This window comes from Alligator mississippiensis, chromosome 5 (genome assembly GCF_030867095.1).
Source record: "Alligator mississippiensis isolate rAllMis1 chromosome 5, rAllMis1, whole genome shotgun sequence".
NCBI classification, from domain to species: Eukaryota; Metazoa; Chordata; order Crocodylia; family Alligatoridae; genus Alligator; species Alligator mississippiensis.
The window spans coordinates 8,569,246-8,591,099 of NC_081828.1; the positions used below are offsets into that span (position 1 = coordinate 8,569,246).

Below are 21,854 nucleotides of genomic sequence, written 5' to 3' on the forward strand. Positions count from 1 at the left end.
GGGGCAGTCCTGGGGCACAGGCTGGACTGAGCCCTGCATTTCAGGATTGGGCCCTGGGGTTGGCACTACCCCCTCCCTCTCCTGAGCACAGGGGGCAGGCTGTGGGGCCTGGTCCCACCCCTTCCCACTGGGATTGGGTCTGGCGGCCTGATGCTGATCCAGGGCGCCCGGCTTGGGGCTCCTCAGGGGTCTAGAAATTTAGCAGTGGGAGTGGCCCTTTTTTTCTGCCGCTAAAGTTCTGGACCCATGGGTTGGGTGACACAGTGCCACAGACCAGATCAGGTCTGCAGGCTGGCGGTTGAGCAGGGGTGCACTGATAAAGATTTTTTTGAGGGCTGATGCTCGATTATTAATGAGCCATATTGGTCAATACCAATCCGATTGCGGATATGCAGCCAAGCAGCTTGGAGAGCAGTGTCTGGCTGGTAAGTTTGTTGGGGTGAGAAGGGAAGGGTTATGGGGGACAGATTGAGGCCCCCATGGTGGGGGAGAGGGTGGGCCTGGGGCAGGTGCTGCACAGCTGGGGCAGGACACGCAAGTGACTCATCCAGGAGGTTCCAGGGGGTGGTTCCCACTTCTGTGTGAACCCCTGGGGGTGGTATGGGGGGCACGTGCCCCCTGGATCTGTGTGAGGGGTGAGGGCTGGTTGCTGCTGCAGGCTGGGGCTGGGAGATGACGCTGGACTCTTCCCTGGGTGGGGCTGCACTTGGGGCGGGTGGTGGTAGTGCTTGGAGAAGGGTGACTGCCCCGAGCACAGCCCTAGCCCAACCCCCCATTGGGAAGAGCCCAGCGCTGTCCCTGGCCCCAGCCCACAGCAGCAGCCTGCCCTTGTCCCATGCACAGATCCAGGGGGCATGTACTCCCTATGCTTCCCCCCAGGGGTACACGCAGCAGTGGGAGCTCCCCCCTCCCTCTCGGTGCCCCCCTGGATGAGCTGCTCACAGCTCTGTCCCATGCCCTGCCCTGCCCTGGATGGGCAGTGCCTGCCCCAGCCCCACTCCCTCCTTCACTGCGGAGGCCTTGATCTGCACCCTCCCCACACTCCTCCCCTCTGCCCCTTTCCCCAACAGATTTACTGGCTGGATACTGCTCTCCAAGCTGCTGGGTATGCCATGTGCATGCTACAGCTGTGCTCATGTATGTGGCATTTATCAAAAACGTTATTGGCCATCAGCCAAAAAAAAGCTGACTGCTGATTTTAATGTCTTATTTTCCTGTTGTTGGTGCCGACATGATGTAGACTGATGTATTGGTGCATCTCTAGGGTTGAGCACCGCCAGGCTAGAGCAGTAGTAATTTTAAGAGAATCTGCAAAGCAGTTAAGTTTAATATAATCTATAGATGCAATAGTGCTTTGCAAAACTAGTAGCAATTGGCTATCTTGGGATCAGGGGAGGAATAACCCCCACCCCCAAACTTCAGAATTAGTTTTCGTTAATCTCAGTTGCCATGAGATGAAAGGTGATTCTCTAAAGCTTTAAAGATACGTGCTTTTTCACTTTTTGAGACACCAATTTCCAGTTGTGCAAACTTACTAGTGATTTTTGTATGCTGGATGTTTTGTGGTCTAGTCTTCCTTCCTATTGGGTTTGGTAGACGTGGACATGTTGCTTGTTTAGAAATGTGAAGGCCATGTGAGAGCGAGTATTTTAATTAGTAAATGTCCAGCAATTGAACCTTTCTCTGCCTCAGTTGATATATGCCTGTTTTCTTAAGCTGAAGAACCAGGGTTCAAAGCTTGACTCTGTATCAGAGATGTTAATTAGAGGATTTGCTTCATTACCTACAGTTGCAACCACAAGCCCATTGTATTTCCTCCAAATATTCTGGTTTTTAATGCTTCCAGGATTTATTCCCACTGGTTGCTTGGATAGTCTTGTTTTGGTACACAAGTTTACTACCTGGGCCCTGCTTACTCCCACGGTTCTGTTTCTTTCAGTAAATTGATCTACTCAGATTGCATCACAATGTTTGAAACCTGGGTAGACACTGTAAATTGCCTCCTACATAGACTGATGCCAGGAGCAGTGCGGGTGTTGAAGATGTTGCTGCCTTAAAACTAGAAATGTGTCTGTCAGGGAGATGAAGGGGAGAGCCTCCTACTCTATCCAGTGCCCCCAGGCTGGGCTAGTAATCTACCACTTCAGAAGTTTTGGTGAGCTGTTGTGGGCTGGGTCAGCACCACAACTCTCCTGGCCCACAACAGCTTACCAAAACTCCCTAAATGACCCCCCAGCCCAAATAACTGTCCACCTGTCTTGGAGCCTCCTGGCTAATGTACTGGATTTAATTTTTTCACATCTGTTTGGGGAAGTGTAAAGTCAGGGAGATTTGATGGGTCAGGGTGCCCGGGCAGCAGTTCAGCAGCAGTGGCAACACTGGCAGCAGCAGCCAGAAGGAACCACTGCTGCTGGGGCTGCCAGGAAGCAAAGTCTGGCTGCAGCACTGCCCCAGTCCCATTGCGTGCCTGGGGGTGACAGGACTGGCTGCATGTGTCCCTTCCCCAGGCTGCCCCCTACGCCTGAGCTGGGTGAGGCTGAGAAACCCACTGCAGGCTGGAGAAAATCTTTTGGCGGGCTGTATTTTGCTTACCCCTGCTCTAAAGCTAGGAGTCCTGGGTTTCAGTGAGAAGTTTCCTCAGACTGTCATGACTTGATTGCTATACCGACAGTTGAGCGAAGGTAGACCGATTGTACCTGCCTGTATAAATTGGCTATTTTGGGAGCTTGTTAAAGGTTCTTCTACGCAGGTAGGCTGTAATTATGTAAGGTAAGGTATAAACTTAGTGCTCTGGTTTTACCAGCATAACTCCGGGTATAGGCTTTGGAAGAGGTCTAAGCTAAGGCAAAAATCCACTCATTCTAGAGATTTTCACATGGGGAGTTGTACTGATTATCAGTTTAACCATAATACATTAATTAAACTAGTCCAACTGTGACGCTTCTCCAATTTTGTCCAAAAAGATGGAGCTTGTGGTAGAAGGTAGAGAGTCTTCGCTGAGACTGGTGGGAGTGGAAGAGGCATAGTGCAAAGCCAGCGTTCCTGCCAGTGAACATTCCCAGCCCAGTTAAGCTTATGTCTGTGCATCTCCCTTGTTTCAGTGGAGTTGTGTACTGGACTCTGTCTCTTCCTTTGAGTGTTGTGTGTAGCTTGAGGTGCACTTTGTCATTTCCTAGATGAGCTGCAGCCTTACTCTGTGACATTGCCTGTATGCCAAATGCTCAAACAGCTAGTTGCATTTTATAGCTGCTGCTTTCTTCCTTTCTTTTATAGGGACTAACCATAGTGGGGCAGGCTGATTTCAACAACCATATAAAACTCAAATCAAGAATGCTTTACTCTTTCCCCAAAACTATATTAAGTACTTGATATCAGTACTAATTAAGTTTATTAATCCAGCTAATCTGTTTTCTCTTTCAGTCAAAGGACAAAATGATGAGAGGGTCCCGCAGAGGCTGTGTGAGACTCAGGGTAAGTATTGTCTCATAGTTTTTAACATCACGCCATGGTCACTGTAGCCCTTTTGGATAGAGCATGGAACTGGGGTTTTGAGATCTGTGACCTATTCCTGATTCAGCCACTGGGCTGGCAAGTTACTTGACCCTCTCTGTTTCTACATCTGTAAAGTTTCTTGTTCATGCAGTGCTTTATTGTCTTTCGTGAACAAGTAGGTTTGTGAGGTTGTAGGTGTGTTCTTGTACTGTAAATCACATTTTGGTTTTCACTTACTTTTTTTTTTTTAATTGGCTATGTGCCCCAACACTTTCTAAGCCTACAAAAAACTGATGCAGGGATGTTTTCTTTCTGATGTGTCCTGATGTCTATAACGGTGCCACTTGATCTACTACCTCTGGTCAGTAACTGTGCTACTAAATGTCTCAGAAACATCAAGTGCCAGGAATTACTGATTGGCATGAAGAAGAAGAAGTAGACAAAGATGAACAAAAAAGTGGGGGGTGGAAGAAGGAAGAACACACTAGGCAAAACCATACTTCACCTCATCAGTCAAGATTTCTATGAACTGGGGACAGGGAAATGAAGGTGGCTGCATTAGAGGAGTTGAGGGTGTCCATGAAGCACTTGTGTTTTGAAAGACTTGCCTGGACAGAGAAGAAGCAGTGCTGAAGGGAGCCTTTTGAGTATCTATATCTCTGCAGGCACACTGAAAGTACTGCAAGGTGGAGACATAACTAGTTGGATCATTATGCTCAATGAGCAGTCAATATCTAGCTGGGAGGAGGTGTCAAATGGAGCTCCCCAGTGCTCTCTCTGGGTTCCAATATTGTTCGACATCTTCCTAAATGATTTGGATGGTGAGATTGAGTGCTTGCTTAGCAGATTTGCAAATGACACCAACTTGGGTGGATTTGCAGACACTCAGGAGCATAGGGCTAGGATCCAGAATGATTTTTGGGCCATCTTTCCAGTCTATCCAAGTCAATCTGGTGAAATTCAGTGAGAACAAGTGCAGAGTCCTGCACTTGTGACAACATAATTACATGCACAAATACAGGGAAATGACTGGCCAGGATACACTACTGCAGAGAAGGATCTGTGGGTTACAGCTGCATATGAGCCAAGAGTGTGCTCTTGTTGCCAAAAAAGAGCTAATGGCATACTGGGCTGTATTAACAGGAGCATCACTTGCAAATCCAAGGGAGCTGATCTTTCCCACTCCATTTGGCACTGGTGAGGCTTCACCCACCTGGAGTACTGTGTCCATTTTCCGGGCTCTGCACTTCAAGAAAGATGGGGCAGATTAGAGTCTGGCAGAGTGACCAAGATCAGAGACAAGGGAAGCATGATTTATGAGGAAAGGCTGAAAGAATTAAGTTTTATTTAGTGTGGAGAAGCAAAGAAAGAGAGGATTGATTAATTAATAGTCTGCAAATACATAAGGGTGACTAATAACAAGATAGAGACCACAAACTGTTCTTGATGGCCATAGGGACAAGACTAAGAGCAATAGCCTGAGACTGCAGCAGGGGAAATGTTAGGTCAAAGATAAGGAAGAATTTTCTCACTATGAGGGTCTTTTTAAGCATTAGAATAGGTTGCCTAGAGAGGTGGTAGAATCTCCATCCTTGGATGTTTTCGGGTGCAGGTTAGATTGACAACTAGAAGGTTGAGAGGCGACCTTGTGGCTGCCTTTAAGTTCATCACGGGGGCACAGAAGAGAATTGGTGAGTATTTATTCACCAAGGCGCCCCCGGGGTTTACAAGAAACAATGGCCACAAGCTAGTAGAGAGCAGATTTAGATTGGACATTAGGAAGAACTTCTTCACGGTTCGAGTGGCCAAGGTCTGGAATGGGCTCCCAAGGGAGGTGGTGCTCTCCCCTACCCTGGGGGTCTTCAAGAGGAGGTTAGACGAGTATCTAGCTGGGGTCATCTAGACCCAGCACTCTTTCCTGCTTATGCAGGGGGTCAGACTCGATGATCTATTGAGGTCCCTTCCGACCCTAACATCTATGAATCTATGACACTTGCCTGGGATGGTGTAGTCAGGGATGATCCTGCCTGGAGCAGGGGGCTGGACTAGATGACCTTATGGGGTCCCTTCCACATCTTTTTTTGTCCTACAATCCTCAGAGTTCACCACATAAGTCCATTTCTCTCTCCTGCCAAGTAGAGTTGCTTCCCTGGTCCCCTCTATTTGTGCTTATCCCCATCCCTCACAGGACCTCTGGTACAAGCAGCAGTACCTTGAGGAGCTGAAGGGGCAGTGAGCAAACATGTAAAGGGATGTGGGTTGGGGAGAGTAGAAGGTGCAGGAAGTGGGCCATTTGTGAAGGTCTCTACTAGCATCAGTAGAGGTAAGAGGAGTTATTCTGCCTAAAGTGGCGAGCAGATCTTTGTTCCAGCTCATTCCTTGCTTCCGTTCTGTTCCCTTTATATCTAAGCTTATAGGTGAATGCTTGAGGGGCCTACACTTGAAGAACATTTTTGGATAATCTCTCAGGTCTCACACAAGGAGGCCACCAGTCTGAGATATGCATCTGTAGCTTAGTTGCATGTTTTGGACATTCTGGTGCCTCTTCTGGGCCGTTGAGAAATCCCACCCGTTTGTTCTGACTGACTTGGCATAAACCAGGGTCCTATAGATGAGGCAATGCAGCCCCGATCATGTGCCAGGAAGCGCATCTGAGGCATTGAGTCTACCAGTGGTTCTGGGGCATATACCAGGGGCTACTCTAAGTGGGCTGCGTTGCCTTGTTTTGGAGATTTTGTGCACACCTAGTGGGAGTGAACATGAAGAGTATGCTTCTTGGTTGCAGTCCTGTGCACAGAACATAGGTAATGTAGTACACAACTTATCTCAGCCCTATTGGTTTTTCTAATTCTAACGTTTTTAAAAGGCATTATGCATTTGAACCTCTGCATCATCAGCCAGAACTTGGTTCTTAAAAGTCCTCATCTTGAAATAATATGTGCCTGGAAGAGGAATTCCTTGGAAAAGCCATGTCTGCTAATTCTGTGTCCTTGGGGCAATCATAAAACTGTCAGTGAAGAGACCAGTCACAGCAAAATTGGTCCCTTTACAGAATGTCATTAGTTCACCTCCAAAGAGTGCTAGCAGTTTTTGCTCCATCTCACGAACTTGTAGTATCAGCTGTTCTAAAATAATGTCTTTCTATTATGCTTTTTTACCATTTTTTTTTTTTCCCCCCAAGGTCGCTCCTTTTAGAGTTTTCCTGAGTTACCATATTAAAGCAGTGTATTAATATTTTTCTTTCCCCTTTCTTTGTCAGTCAAACTTCTGTCTTGACAAGAGGCGAGTGCTTCATGATGCCAGAGGAAGGCTTGAGCAAGGGGAAAGGGTAGTAAATCTGTAGTTGAGTAATGTGAATAAAACCAAATGATTGATATTATTTTACTTTTTTTTTTTTTTTTTGAATCATGCAAAATTTTTCTCTTTGGATTTTACTTATTTTATTCTCAGTGAAGTAATTTTACATTTGTTCCAGACCTTGGGACAAAGTCAAACCAGGTCCAACTGCAAGGCTCCAGGGGAACCTTGGCGGCAGTCAGCTTGTGGTGTTGGTGTGCTGGAGAGATGTGTGTGTGTTGTCACACTTATTTCAGGCTTTCAAAATATTATGGTACACACTTTGAACAGGCACATCTAATCCACAAATGAGAGATTAAGGGTTTTGTCTAGTGGGACACTTCGCTAGATTTGTGCCATCCAGAGATTGACCTTGATTCCTACAGTAACGAGATGAAGCATCTTCTGTTCTGTGGAAGACCTTAGCCTGAGTTCCCTGTCTGCCGACTTTCTCTACGGACAGGGAAATGTCTATGCATCTTCCTGCCTACTCCTCTGGTTCCCAGAGTGTTATGCAAGGTGACACAACTTCATTCAGTTGATCCTGCTGCCTAAGGCATTTCTAGTCACTGAACCTACTTTTCCTGTCCCTGTTGCAGGGGTTATGGAAAGCAGCTGTGTAGCTGCTGATCACTCAGGACTCCAAGTACCCAATTCCACGTGAACTGGGTACTGCTTGAAAATTGCCCACATGGAATGTGCGTACGAATGTGAACTTGGAGGAGAGAAAGCAGCTACTTACCATAGCAACCAAAGTTCTTCAAAATGGGTGTTCATATGTATGTTCCGCTGCCCACTTTCTATTGCCTTTTCTCAGAGTCCAAGACCATTTTATTTAAAGAAAAAAACAAGGCCTGGAAGAGTCCTAAGGAAGTCATCTAGTTCAGAGAATCACAGGAAAAATAGTCATCTAGTTCAGCCCGTTGCTCAAGGCAGACTCATCCCTGTTTAAACTATCCCAGTCAAGTGTTAGTCTAAACTGGATTTAAGTTTCCAGGGATGGCAATTCCACAATCTCTGTAGGCAGTCCAATCTAAATTTCTCGTGTTTTTGTAATTCAGTATTGTTGTTCCTTGCCCTGTACCCTTCAGCTGCAGAGAATAGCCTGTTGCATCCTCCTGATAACCACTGTTAGGGAATTTGAAAACTGATATCAAGTTGGGTTCCCCTCCCTTACCCACTAGTCTTCTCCAGACTAAGTAGTTCCAGTTCTGCTAATCTCTTGCAAGCTGTTTCCTAGACCTCTGATAGCCTTTTTGTTGTTGTTTTCCTTTGAATGCATTCAGATTTTTCTTATGATAAATTTGTCCACGTCTTTCTTGTAGTGCGATTCCTAAAAACTGGATGCAGTACTCCGGATGAGGCCTCATCAGTACTGAATAGAGCAGAAGAGTCCATTCCTGTGACTTTCCTGTTTAACACATCCTAGTTGCTTTTGCCTTTTCTATCAACAATATTATATTGATCTCCAAAGTGTCTGCTCCCTACTCACCTCAGTGTCCTCACCAAATGTACTAGGGAGTACATTTGGACCTTCTCCAAATTAACAAAGATGTTACATGGTAGCAGACCAGGACAGATCCTTGGAGAACCCCATTTGATATCTCTTTTCAGTTGACATTTGAGCTATTGATGACTAATTTTAGAGCACAATGATCCATCCAGTTAAGTGCTCCCCTAAAGGAGAATCCATCTAGATTAGGGCTATCCAAATTCTGAGTAGCTAAGGGCACAGGGCAGGTAGCAGAAACTGGAGAAGGGATGGAAGCCCAGAAATCCCAGGGGCAGCAGCAGAAGTGGTAGCCAGGTTGGGAGCCCATGGGTTGGGTTTTAGCCCCTTGGGGGCTGTATGAGGTCTGTGGGCCACCAGTTAAACAGCATTCATCTAAGTCTAAACTGTGCTTCTGTAGCTTGATGATGATAACACTGTGGGGGACAGTATCAAAAGCCTCACTAAATTTGAAAGTACAATTTTATTCACAAGCTCATCACTTTGACATAGATGGAAATTGGTTTGGAAAGCATGACCTGCTCCTGATGCATGCATTTTGACTGGTTCTTGTCCCCTTGTTACCTTTATAAGTGCTTAGAAACAGATTCTGGGGCTTTGTAGTTGAGATGGAAACAAGGAATGGGAAATGTGCACTGTCCTTTATTGACTTTGCAGAGCATGAGTTGGATCAGGGTGTGGGCATGCCATCTGGTTACTAACGTGCTATGTTGCACATGAGCCCATAGCAGAAACATGTGCCTGGGCAGTGTGCTTGAAGTTCAAGTTAGTAAGGTAAGTATCTTCCCTCTTAAAACCAGATGTAAAAAACAAACCCAAGCTTGCCGTTGTCCTGTTTCCCAACCCAAAGTGATCATTCCCTTGCAATAGCTTTCAAAATCAGAGGGTTGGAAATGTTAGAACAAGTCAGGTAATCTGACTAGCTAATTATCCTAGTACTTTTGCAATATTTCAGATCCATCCAGAGAGTTGTTTAATCCAATCCAAGGTTGGATCCAAGGTTATATTTGAAACTGCACTCCATCTTGAGTGTCACAGGAGGAAAAATATTGTATTTGATATCAACAAACATTCATTCTTTATTCAAGTTGGTAAGAACCACTTAAAAAGCATGCTATGTGTGTACCTTATTCTGAAGGCAAAACTCCTTCTGCTGGGCAGTTAGAAGCTCTTGTGCTTTTTATTTCCGCTGTACAGTATTTGAAACTTGCAAGCTGTATTAGAATCATAAAAAAATAGAGTTGGAAGGGACCTCAGGAGGTCATCTACTCCCCAGCTATATAATTTCAGTCAAGTTTTTGTCTACCCAGGTGTCAAAAACCTTCAAGGATGGAGATTTCACAACTTCTCTGAGTAAACTGTTCCAGTGCTTTACTACCCTCCTAGTAAGAGTTTTTCCTAATACCTAGCTAAGCTTGTCTTGCTGCAATTTGAGACTGTTGTTCCTTGTCCTGTCATCTGCCACCACTTAGAGTCCAGCTCCATCCTCTTTGCAACCCCACTTCAGGGAGTTGAAGGCTGCTATTAAGTCCCTCCTCAGTCTTCTCTTCTCTAGACTAAATATGAGAAGAGGCTGAGGGAACTGGGCTTAACTCATGTGCCTCAGCTCTCTAACCGTTTTCATTGTCCTGCATTGGACTCTGACCAATTTGTCCACATCTTTTCTGTAGTGGGAGGCCCAAAATTGGACACAGTATATCAAGTGTGTCCTCACCAGTGCTGAATAGAGGACAATAATCACTTGCCTTGATTTTTTTTTCTGGCTACTAATGCAGCCCAGTATGCCATTATCCTTCTTGGCAACAAGGGTGCATTGTTGGCTCTTATTTGGTTTATTGTCCACTGTAACCCCCAGATCCTTTCCTGCAGAGCTGCTGCTTCCCCAGTCAGTCCCCAGCCTGTACCGGTGCCATGAGATTGTTCTATCCTAAGTGCAGGCATTTGCACTTGTCTTAACTGTAAGTCATGACATTTCTTCTGGTCCAATCCGTCAGTTTGTCTGAGAGGCTCTCTGAAGATGCCTCTCACATTTTTGCTTGGGTTTGATGTAAGCAGCATTTTGAAAACTAGCTTTCTAACCAGTTTCTATCCTTCTGTTATGCTAGTTGAAGACCTGAAGTTGGTATTCAGTCAAATGTTTAAAAGAGTAATCTGGTTAAAATCATAATAGTAATAGCAGAGTCCCAAAGCAGTGTCTCCTTTTGTGCCAAAAGGCTTTCAAAAAGGGAACTTGGCAGCATCCAGCAACGTAAGCCTTTCTTTCTAGGCATTCAGTGGTTTTGTAAAGACAAGTATGGGATATAGTGTAGAACTCTTGTAGTTTCTTCTGCACGTCTCTCTTCAGATGCGAGTGACTTCACGTCTGGGAATAGGGGGACAGGGTTCAAGGAATTTCACATGCTGACTATTTAACTAACTTTCTCTGTGGTCAGGCAGTTGGATGAGTTCAGTGAGTCTTGGATGTGGGTATTTTTGCATCTCTGGTTCTTGCCTCTCGCCACTACTGGCGGTGTATGAAAGGTGTATACTCTGCTGCTGCTCATGGTGTACTTCCCTTTTGGACAAAGCAATCCAAAGTCCAAACCCCCTTTCTGTGTTGAAATATCAGCTTCTAAACATCTAGGTGACTGGATCAGTCATTTCAGGGAAGGGGATGGGGGAAAGAGAGATACCTTTATTAAACCTCATTCTGTCCTTCAGCAACTATTTATAAAACCCCATATTTCGTCTACCCCAAATGTCACTACTATCAACTAAACTAAAACACTCTGACGTTAATTAAGACAAAGAGTTCCCCAACATAGGGCTTTCTAAATACATAATAAATATTCTCTCTCTCTTATATTAAACAAAAATCCATAATCCCACTATTTAAAAAAAAAACAAATTAACCCAGAAAACACGCCCCTCCCCCATCCCAAAACAGGTTTACCACAGTTGATGTTGCTGTGCAACTTCTGCTTCACTTACTAAAGTATAAATATTTATAAGTCACCACCTTACTACTTAAACAACTTGAGAGAGAGAAATTTGCTTAATCACGTATTGGGAGACGGAATCCAAGCTGAAGGGGTACAGCCAGTTCATGTGAACCTTCATGGCAGTGTAACAAAGTAGGAGTCAAGTACCTAGGTCCATCTTTTATTTTATATATAAAAAAAATAAATAAATATGTATAAATATTTATATATATTCCTCTCAGAAAGGCCCACCCAACTTAAGGTCAGTTCTAAGACCTTCCTTTCTGTGGCTCTATCCTCACCTGACTGTGTAGGGACATGATCTTGTGCTCAGGGCCACATCACCCAGCCTGCAGGATTCCCTGGGGTCCAGAAATTCAGCAGCAGAAGAGCAGTAATTAGTGTTGCCTCCACTCCCCTGCTGACAAATTTCTGGACCTGTGGGGAGACCCATAGCCTGGAGAATGTGGTCTTATGGCATGGGCTGGAGGTTGAGCACTCCTGGCTTAGCATGTTTAGTAGAGATGAGATTTGGAGGCTTCCCCCCTCCCCTCTAGTTTTTTGTTCCCTTTTAGCCTTTTTTCTAGCATCTCTTTTCTTCCTTCAAAGCAGTATCACTTCTCTGTCTTTTTTTTAAATTCCAGGTTAGCTAGCATTGACTGTAGGGATGGCTCAAAGGAGATGCAATGTTAGCAGAAAGAAAAGCTTCTGAGATCTGGATGTTGCCACAGAGGGATGGATTCTGCAGAATGAGGTTTGGAGGGCAGGTGCAAGTTTAGCTGCTAGACGGTTGCAGGGTAGGAAATGGTACATGACTATGACATAACCACTTTGCCTTGATCCACCTCTAAAGTGACTGCTATTTAAGGGCAGCCTTAGGATTAGACTCTTGAATGGACCATTTGCCAGCTTAGTCCAGGTTGAAGAGTGATGATTTGATTCTTCTTGCACTGCAGCTGGTTGTGTGGTGCTTGCCGTAAGCTGAAGGCATAGATTTGTTCCAAAGATTACTCACAAGGTAGATGCTTGAGGATTGTAACTTGATGGCTTTGGAGCTTGAGGGGAGATTTCAGACCTTGGATAGCTACTCATAACTTTCACTGACTTCATTTGGGTTGTAAGGTTACTGGCTGGTTATACTCCCATTTGTTGGGAGACTGATTTTGCTTTCTTTTTTAAACCTTATTCTTGGATTTGCTGTTATTGTGGAAACTTTAGTTTGTTAGACTATCACCGGAGACACAAAAGCTTTTGTATGTGAATGAGTTAGAAGTGGGTGATGAATGGTCTCTGCATAGTGATTGCTAAATGCTCCAGTGACAGTAGATCAATTTCCAACTTCATTTGCTTATTCTATAACTTAAAATGGCTAGATAACTTCCACAACCCAAGTTCTGCCCTTGAAGTGACTTGTGCTGTTTGGGCTGTGCCTTTTAAAGAAGTCTGTAGCAGTGTCTGTCTTCTCTCTCAGGATATTGGTAAAAAATAACTACATAAAATCATATGTGTGAGTTGGAAGGAAAAGCGTAAGTGTCTTATAATAAACTCGTTTAGTTAACTTTTTCTGCACACAAAATTCTCTTTTGTATTAAAGATGCAGACAGGGTTTGTGTTTCCAGGGTTGCTGAAAGTACATATATTGAATAATAGGCAGAGAAATGAAGTACTGATCAGAATGGATAGAAAAGGAAATCTGAGCTGTAATTTCAAGTGAAGGGGCATGTAAAAAAAATTAGATTGATCCAAATATAAACTTTAGAGGAGATGGTGCTGTCATCTACTGCAGTACAAGTGGAAAGTAAGGGCAAAGGACAATGTTAATCTACGATCCTTTGAGGAGGGAGAATGAAGGTTGGAGTAGATCTGTAGGTATTTCGTCGTCTTGTGCATTGAGTGGCTCCCACTACTCGGAGAACCAAGGCAGTGGTTCAGCCAGGCTGCTGAGAGAGCTCCTCAGGGGTGCCATGATGCAGGTGATGTGGTTTCCATGGCAGCCAGGTATGTGTCCACTCCTATATTAACCTCTGATGCCAGTCCCCCATCCTTCCTGTCCCTGCTGCCCCACATGCTCCTCCTGGGAATAGATGTGTTTAGGACAGTTTCATCTGCCCTGTGTGCCTCTGTTTCTGGCAGATGCTGTGCAGGGTCAGACCAGGGAGGGCTGCAGTATGACCCAGCTCTCCTGCTTGGTTTAGGGTTATCAGAGAACCATAATGAGGCAGGAGAGGGGGCATATGCTGCAGGTGCTCACAGCTAGGCTGTGCAGCAGGTGTGCATGGCACTTTACCTATTGGCAGCATCACCCAGTTGAGAACCGCTGAGGTAAATTGAGCCAGCGCAATGGTTGTTCTCAACTGGGGATGCTGCCACATGCCAAATGGTAAAGGTCTGCTCTGACTTCTAGTTGAGAACCACTGCACTGGGGAAATCTCACTTGGGGGGGGGGTGTATGTGTGTGCATAGAGGTGCAAGTAGTTGAATACATTGTAAATGGCTGAACAGGGAACTCCAGAAAAGACTGGGGGCAAAGAGAGATTCACAGGCAGTGGAAGCAGGGGGCAGCCACCAAGGAAGAATATATCTCCCTGGCGTGCTATTGTAGGGGATCAGTTAGGCAGGCCAAGGCAGGACTGGAGCTTAGGCTGGCTACAACTATCAAGGACAGTAAAAAGTCCCTCTACAGATGCATAGCAAACAAAAAGAAGGCACAGAGTAGCATAGGGCCCCTGCAGGACAAACCAGGGCAGTTGGTGACAGACAAAAGGGAAAAAACAGAGCTATTCAATGAGTTCTTCGCTTCAGTATTCCTAAGTAGTGGCCAAGACAGTTCGCCCAACTTGAACATAGATGGATGTTTGGGAGGCACTAGACTGCCAGCGGTTAGTGCTGACTTAGTTAAGGAGCACTTGGAGGGGCTGGATGGGTACAAGTCAGGAGGCCTGGATGACCTTCATCCAGGGGCGCTGAGGGAGTGGCCAGTGTCATAGCTGAGCTGCTGTCACGGCTGTTTGAGCACTTACGGTGCTCTGGCCAGGTCCCCGAAGACTGGAAAAGGGCCAACGTGGTGCCCATTTTTAAGAAGGGGAGGAGGGATGAGCCAAGTAACTTTTTAGGCCAGTCAATCTTACCTCTATCCTCAGGGGGAAAACACTGGAAAAAATCATTAAAGAGAGCATTTGTGAAGGCCCAGCAGGGGAAATGATGCTGAAGGGAAACCAGCATGGGTTCATCATGGGTAGATCCTACCTGATGAACCTTATAGCCATTTATGACCAAGTCACACACTGCCTAGACACAGGAGCCAAGGCTGATGTCATCTGCCTGGACTTTAAGAAGGCCTTTGACACAGTTTTGCATCCTTTTCTCATAAGGAAGCTAGCAAGCTGTGGAGTGGATGCTTACACAGTCAGGTGGGTGGCCAAGTGGCTTAGGCACCGCACCCAGAGAGTGGTGGTGGATGGGTCGTTTTCGGCTTGAGGTGGACAGTGGGGTCCCACAGGGTTTGGTCCTTGGACTGGTGCCATTTAATATCTGCATCAGCAATTTGGACAAGTGTGTGGAGAGCATCCTGTCCAAGTTCGCAGATGACACCAAGTTATGGGGCAGAGTTAACACACCAGAAGGCAGGGAGCAGATACAGTCCGATCTGGACAGGTTGGATCAATGGGCAGAACGCAATAGGATGCAGTTTAACAAAGACAAATGCAAGGTGCTCCACCTAGGGAGGAGGAATCCCCAGCACACCTATAGGTTGGGGGATGACCTCCTCAGCAGCACAGTGGCTGAAAGGGATCTTGGAGTCATAGTTGAGTCCAAGATGAACATGAGCCAGCAGCGTAACAAAGCCACTCACACCTTGTGCTTTAGCAGATGCATGACCAACAGATCAAGGGAGGTGATGCTTCCCCTCTATGCAGCATTGGTCAGGCCGCAGTTGGAGTACTGTGTCCAGTTTTGGGCACTGCACTTCAAGAGGGATGTGGAGAATCTGGAGGGGGTTCAGAGGAGGGCCACTTGCATGATTAGTGGCCTCTATGCAAGACCCTACGAAGGGAGGTTGAGGGATCTGGATCTCTTCAGCCTTCACAAGAGACGGCTGAGGGGTGACCTTGTAGCCACCTATAAGTTTATCAAGGGAGGACAACAGAGATTTGGAGGTGCCCTATTTACCAGGGCACCCCTAGGAATAATGGGTACGAAGCAGTGGAGAGTAGATTCAGGTTAGACATTGGGAAGAAATTTTTCACAGTAAGGGTGGCCAAAATCTGGAATGGGCTGCCAAGGGAGGTGGTACTCTCACCTAACTTGGAGGTCTTCAAGAGGAGGCTAAATAGACACCTGGCTGGGATCGTATGATGTCGGCGCTCTTTCCTGCCTGAGACGGGGTCAGACACGATGATCCTTTGTGATCCCTTCCGACTCTACAATTTATGAATCTATGAAAAATGTCTTTCTATTTTGCTAATTAATGGCTAGGATCAAATTGGAAGAGGCAAAGTTAACTAATTGTACTATCTAATAGTAATGCTGAGATAATTGGTCTTTATTAAAGGCTGAAGACCATAATTTAAGTTGTTAGCCTGCTTACTTTTAACATTTTTTTTTAATGCATCATAACCAGGGATCAGGGCTTTTTTCTGATTTAAAAAATTGCAAAATCTCTGATTTTTTTTTGAAGACCCAAAAATCCATGATTAAAATGAAAGGTTCCTCACTCCTTTTTCCCCCCTCCCCTCAGGCCCCAGTCCCCCCATCCCTGCCGGAGGGGCTCCCAGCTGCCAGGGCTACAGGGCCAGGGACCCAGGTCCACAGCCCCCTGCCCTTGGCAGAGGTGGCAGCTGCTGCATTGGAGTGGAGCCTGGCTTTCCCACCCTGCTCCCTGCCTGCTGTGGGTTTGAGTGGGGGGGTGGGGCTGGCTCCCCACTGCTGTGTGCACTTCTGGGAGGGCAGGGGAGACCTGTGCCCCCCAGATCTGTGCACAGGGCAGGGGTGGGCAGGGGCTGCCCGCTGTGGGCTTAGGCTCCGCCCTGCTGCCCTCCCCTGGGGTTTCCGCAGCCCAGCAGGTGCGAGGCGGCGGCACAGCAGGAAACACTGGAGCCTCGCAGGAAAGCTGCTGCTTCCTGCAGGCTCTGCGCTGCCCCAGAAACACGTCTCCTGCCCACGGGACTGCAGTGAGGGACACGACCCTGCTGCTGCCATGTGCGCAGGGGACACATTGCCAGGGCAGTGCAGAGCTTGCAGCGGCAAGGAGATCGCTGTGTGGTCCCACTGTGCCCTTCATCATTGGGTCATACCTGCTGGGCTATGGAAGGCAGAAGGGTGGGAGCCTGTGCCTGCACCCACCCCTGCCCCATGCTCAGATCTAGGGGGCAGAGGTCCCCCCTGCCTCCTGGGAGTGCATGCAGCAGTGGGGAGCTGCCTGCCGCAACCCCACCTTGGTCTCTGCCGGGCCCCAAGCCCCATGCACTGCTGGGCTGGACAGCAGCCCCAGCCCTGCCCAACTTCCTCCCTCCTTCCCCAAGGGGGCTTCAATTCCTCGCTGGCGTGCCCCCCTGCTGTGCCCACTTGCCCACGGGAGTTGCTCTCTAGGCTGCCAGGGGCCATGTGCATATACATGGCGCCACCTGCCTGACTGCTCCCCTCTCGCTTCCTCCCAGCCACTTCATCGGATGGCACCCTGCCAGCCTGCAGAGAGCTCTTTGTAAAAGTGCAAAATCTGTGGGTTTCTCGGCTAAAATGAGAAATCTGCATTTTGCTCCAGTAAAAGGGGAATTCATGTTTTTCTGTGGGCAACGGAAAACTTGGATCCCTGATTATAACAAGTGCTGCTGATGTATTGTTCCTTGGTTTGCTTTTAAAGCATCACTTGGTGTGCAGCACAAAACAGAACAGGGCTTATTTTGTTGTGCATTGCAAACTGTTACCGGAAGAGCAAAAATAGGTACAGTATATACTTATTCAGAAAAATTCTGACGCCTTTTTGTATATTAAAAACGCTTGCGTTTCTGGATTGAAGTATGGAGGTGTTTAATGTTCGGCTTGATTCCTTTAGTTGCAAATGGCAAATATTTTCTTTTACATTTTTGTCCTCTTGTTAGAAGCAAATCAGATATTCTAAACTTGTCAATGTGCTTTACATTCTGGTCGTGTAGTGATAGAGTGGATGCTGCTGATGTCACTGTTTGCCTTATCAGGATTTTTCCTCTTTGTTTCACAGGGAGCTGTGATTGGTATAGACGATGAGGACGACAGCACCTTCACAATAACTGTTGATCAGAAAACCTTCCATTTCCAGGGTAAGCTGAAAGAAGAGGTTCTCTTATTCTTATAATTGATCTGCCTGCTGATAGCTATATTGTTTTGTTGTTTGGATGATATGAAAAAAATGGCAATTGAACTGTTTGAATGAGCACTCGGGGAACATTCTGGATCTAGGGGTGCTGCAGGTTAGGCAAGGATTTAAATCTGCAGTGGAAACATATGTGCTAGAAAAGACTGTAGCTTTGGCAGGATCTGACAATTAAAAATTTAAAGGATAAATCAGTCAAGGGGGAGAGAATAATGGGTTTCTGCTGACGGGTTGTTTTAGCAAAACCATTGCTGATCTTCATTGTCAAGATATGCCTTCCTGCATGGAGGGAGTCATCAGACCGGTGTGGAAGGTTTCAGTTTGTGTTAATGTAGAACTTGAAACTCCATTGTGAGGAGAGTAGAGAGAAAATTTGACTTAAAGGTGGCGCTTTGCTTCAAGATCTACAAGTTTGCTTTCATTTCATCTGCATTTCTGTGTTTTGTCTGCCAGTCACCATTTCTCTGCTATTATCACTTTATTCACATTTACTAACTCCAATGCCATCTGCTACTGCTATGTTTCGTCATTGCATGCTATGGTTCACCGGTAGAAAGGGTAAGGTACTGTATAATCATTCTTATTGCTGCTGCTACAGAACCCCTCTATTATTTTTAACTGCCACATTTGGTAAATACTGTAATATTTTCTTTCTTCTGACATAAGGCTGAAATTGTAGTCTTGTCTGTCCAGTAGACTATCCTTCAACGAAATGTCTGTTTGTCCTTTCTCTTGTTCTACTATTTCTCTGAAATAGCGAGTTAAGAATTTTATAACCTCTATAGAGCTGAAATTTGTATATGACTCTCTCAGGGGAGGGTGAGAGGTGAACATTAATTTGGTAATATTCCAGTTAGTATAAATGATAAATTTACAGTGCTAAAGCATTTATTGTGCTATGTACACTTCTGCAGATTAATGATTGATTTGGGTTCACTAGCGCATATTTTGTTGAAGTAGAACACTTCTTATGTATTTCCATTATATCTCTAATGATGCACATTAATCATGCACCATATTATCACTGATATGTGTATTTCCTATGCTACAGTACCTCCTAAATAATGCTGCTGTACTCTGGTTTCTCACTGCATTAAACCTCATAAATGTTGCTTTAAAATGCAGTGCTGACTGCAAGACTTAACTCCTCTGTTCTCAAGGATGACTGATAAAATGCAAGGGTAAGCTAATTGCTTGTGCGGAAAACTATGTCAGTATTCTGGCAGTCTTTCAATGTTTATGAAGCTAAATACTAATGTATGAGAGCTTGATGCAGGTAAAAGCAGAAATCTGGAATTCTCTCATCTGCAGTTACTAAGGGAACACCTCTTCAGCATTTCCCTCATCTGCAGCAGTCCTTCCCTGTGGAAGGGGAGCAAACCCCTTGAGAGAGCCATTATTGCTTGATACAAATATTGTTGTCGTGAATATTCCTTCAAGTACAAACACTCTCCTGCATGCACTAATTTTGTCATTCATATCTGTGCTGTAGAATCGTAATGTCTTGACGTGCATGTTGATTTTTATATTATGTATTTTTATTCAGTTCAGGATCTGCATCCAGTACAGTGTTTTCTATATTGAAATTACTTTTGTGCTTGTCTTAGTTTTGTGAAGATAGTAATACGGTGAAATTTACTGACTAGACTGATGTAAGAGAAAATAATAGTGTATAGTCAAGATCTAAGTGCTGTGAGGTTAAAGAGTAAAACACAATCAACCTTATGGAAATAACTTCATTTGTTTAATGTTCACTAAAGAGGTGCAATTTTTTTGTAGGGGATAATGTGTGCATATACATGTCTTATTTAATAAATTAAATATTTTGGTATTTAAAGATGTTTATTTTAATTGGGAAAAGTTAAGGAGGATTGCATCACTTACGAGTTGTGAAGCCATTGTAATTATGTAGATTTCTCTAAATGAGTTCTGAAAATTTTTATAATACCATTTTTTTAAGCATGCTCACATGATACAGAAGAAATCTGTGCTATGTAAGACATGCAGTATTTATTATGTTGGCCATCCAAAAATTGCATGCTAGAGAAGATTTACTTCACAAGCTGCTTGGTTTTCATTTAGGCAAAAAAATATTATTCCTTGAATCAGGAAAAGGAGGAAAGAAAGCAAAGTAGCGGTTTCAATATATTAACATGTACTGTTTCTACTCTCCTTTTCCCCCCCCACAAACCCAAAACAACTTGTAAGTGTTAATTTCAAAGCCTGATCACCCAGATCTAATTAGGGAGTCTCCTGTTCTTAGTGGGATGAAGCTCTTCACTTAGGTGCTGAGTTAACAGACCTTACACTGGTGATGGAGCGCCATTCCTGTGGGCAAAAGAAAGAAACCTTTTTTTTTTTTCTTTTCCTTGTGTAGACTGGCTTTCTCATATGGTTAGGTACAGACATTCAAAACGCCTGAGGTGAAATCGATCTGTTGCGTGGTTTTCTGCAGTTTAGATGGGAAACGCACACATTTGCCCTTTGGTGGAGTGCCAAATCTTAGACTGGGTTCCGCCATTTTAAACCAGGCTGTGTGCCAAACTTCTGTTCTGTTACTGGTATAGTGATTGCAAACTGGTCTTACAGCAGTAAAAGTGCAAGTGAGGCAGGCAGAGGTGCATGATTTAATTGCAGAGCCTTGTGATCCATTATTTTTATATAGAGAGCTCTATATGATGGCATGGCGCTCCCTCTCACACCAGCTCCTGTCTGCTGGGCCATGGAGAGGGCTTCCCAGAGTAGCTGTGGACAGGCTGCAGCCCTGCATCCCACTGTGGGTACAGAAATCTGGAGGGGTATGTGTTCCCCAAGCTCTCCTGCTGCATCACTTGTACCCACCCCCTGTCCTTGCCTTGTTGCCTGTGCTCTGTCCCCACCCCCACAATAGACTTACCTGGAGGGAGCTGCAGGAGCTTCACCACCCTGCCTGGTTGCCATGTGCATGTGTGCACATGCACGTAGCATCCCACTCTGGCCAGCCCTTTGCAGGCTGGAACTCAGCCAGCCTGCAAGAGCAAACCTGCGATTTCCCAGGCTTTTCTCCTTTCAAGTAGAAAATTCACATTTTTTCTGTGGCAAATGACGAAAACCTGGATCCCTGATCATTACTCATTTGGTATAAAACAGGGGTGGGCAATTATTTGGGCCTGGGAGCTACATAGAGAGATTTGATGAGTTATCACGGGCTGGGTCAGCACCCCACTTCTGCAACAACTCACCAAAACTTCTGGCCAAGTGGATGGAAGGCACATGAGCTGGAGCTGGAGCCCTGCATGCTGGGGCAGGAGCTGCCTTGCTGAAGTTTCCTTTTCACCCGGAGCAGTGCAGCAGGAACAGGAGGAGACGAGCTGCTGCTGGAGACAAGGAGAGCAGAGCAGCACCCGAGAGCAGCCCTGCCAGTAAGCTGTGTGTGGCGGCCCACACCAGTCCAGCAGGCATGGGCTGGAGCACAGTACTGGCTGCCCCAGGTGGGGCTGTGCCCCACGAGCACTGCAGGGGCAGCTGTGGGCCAGATGCAATTAGCAGGCACCCCCTGTGGGCCAGATCTAATCAGCTGGTGGGCTGCATCTGGCCTGTGGGCTGTATATTGCCTACCCCAGTATAAAGGAATAAAATGAACTAAATAAATGTTTTGTGAAAGCATAAGGGGCTTGGCATTTTTTTTTCCCCAAGTGGCTTTGACATTGGGAAGGCACTAACCAGATTAGTTTCCTTTCTAGTGTGCCAAAAACTTTTTTTTTTTTGTTTTTTTTTTTGTTTCCTTTTCTTTTCTTAAATCATAGGAAAATAGGGAAGTAGGGCTGGAAGGGACCTCCTAAGGTCATATAGTCCAGATACTTGCTCATGGTGGGATCATCCCTGACTAACCCATCCCAATTAAGTGTCTGTCTAACCTGCTTTTGAAAATTTCTAGGGATAGAAATTCCACAACTTCTCTAGGTAGCCTATTCCAATGCCTGACCGCTCTCATAACTGCTTCTAGTCCTGTCCCCTGTGGCCACAGATAAAAGCCCATCTCCATCCTCTCTCTAATCACCCTTCAAGTATTTGAAGACTGTTATCAAATCCCTGCCTACCGCAATTCAGTTTTCTCTTCTCCAGGCTAAATAACTATTTCTTTCAATCTTTCCTTATAAGCAGGGATCCGGGTTTTCTGTTTCCCATTGAAAAATGGAGAAAACCATGGATTTCCAACTTTTATCGG

General features: G+C 45.5%; 1 protein-coding gene across 3 annotated transcripts in view; it reads left to right on the top strand.

Annotated features, from left to right (window-relative positions):
• Positions 1–21,854, top strand: part of OSBPL9 (oxysterol binding protein like 9) — a 100,237-nt gene that overhangs the window by 12,744 nt on the left and 65,639 nt on the right. For all 3 annotated transcript variants that reach the window (XM_014598646.2, XM_014598647.2, XM_059727827.1), the window contains exons 2-3: positions 3,421–3,471; positions 17,516–17,594. In XM_014598646.2, coding sequence (XP_014454132.1) covers positions 3,421–3,471; positions 17,516–17,594 — 130 coding nt within the window. The remainder of the gene's footprint in view (positions 1–3,420; positions 3,472–17,515; positions 17,595–21,854) is intronic.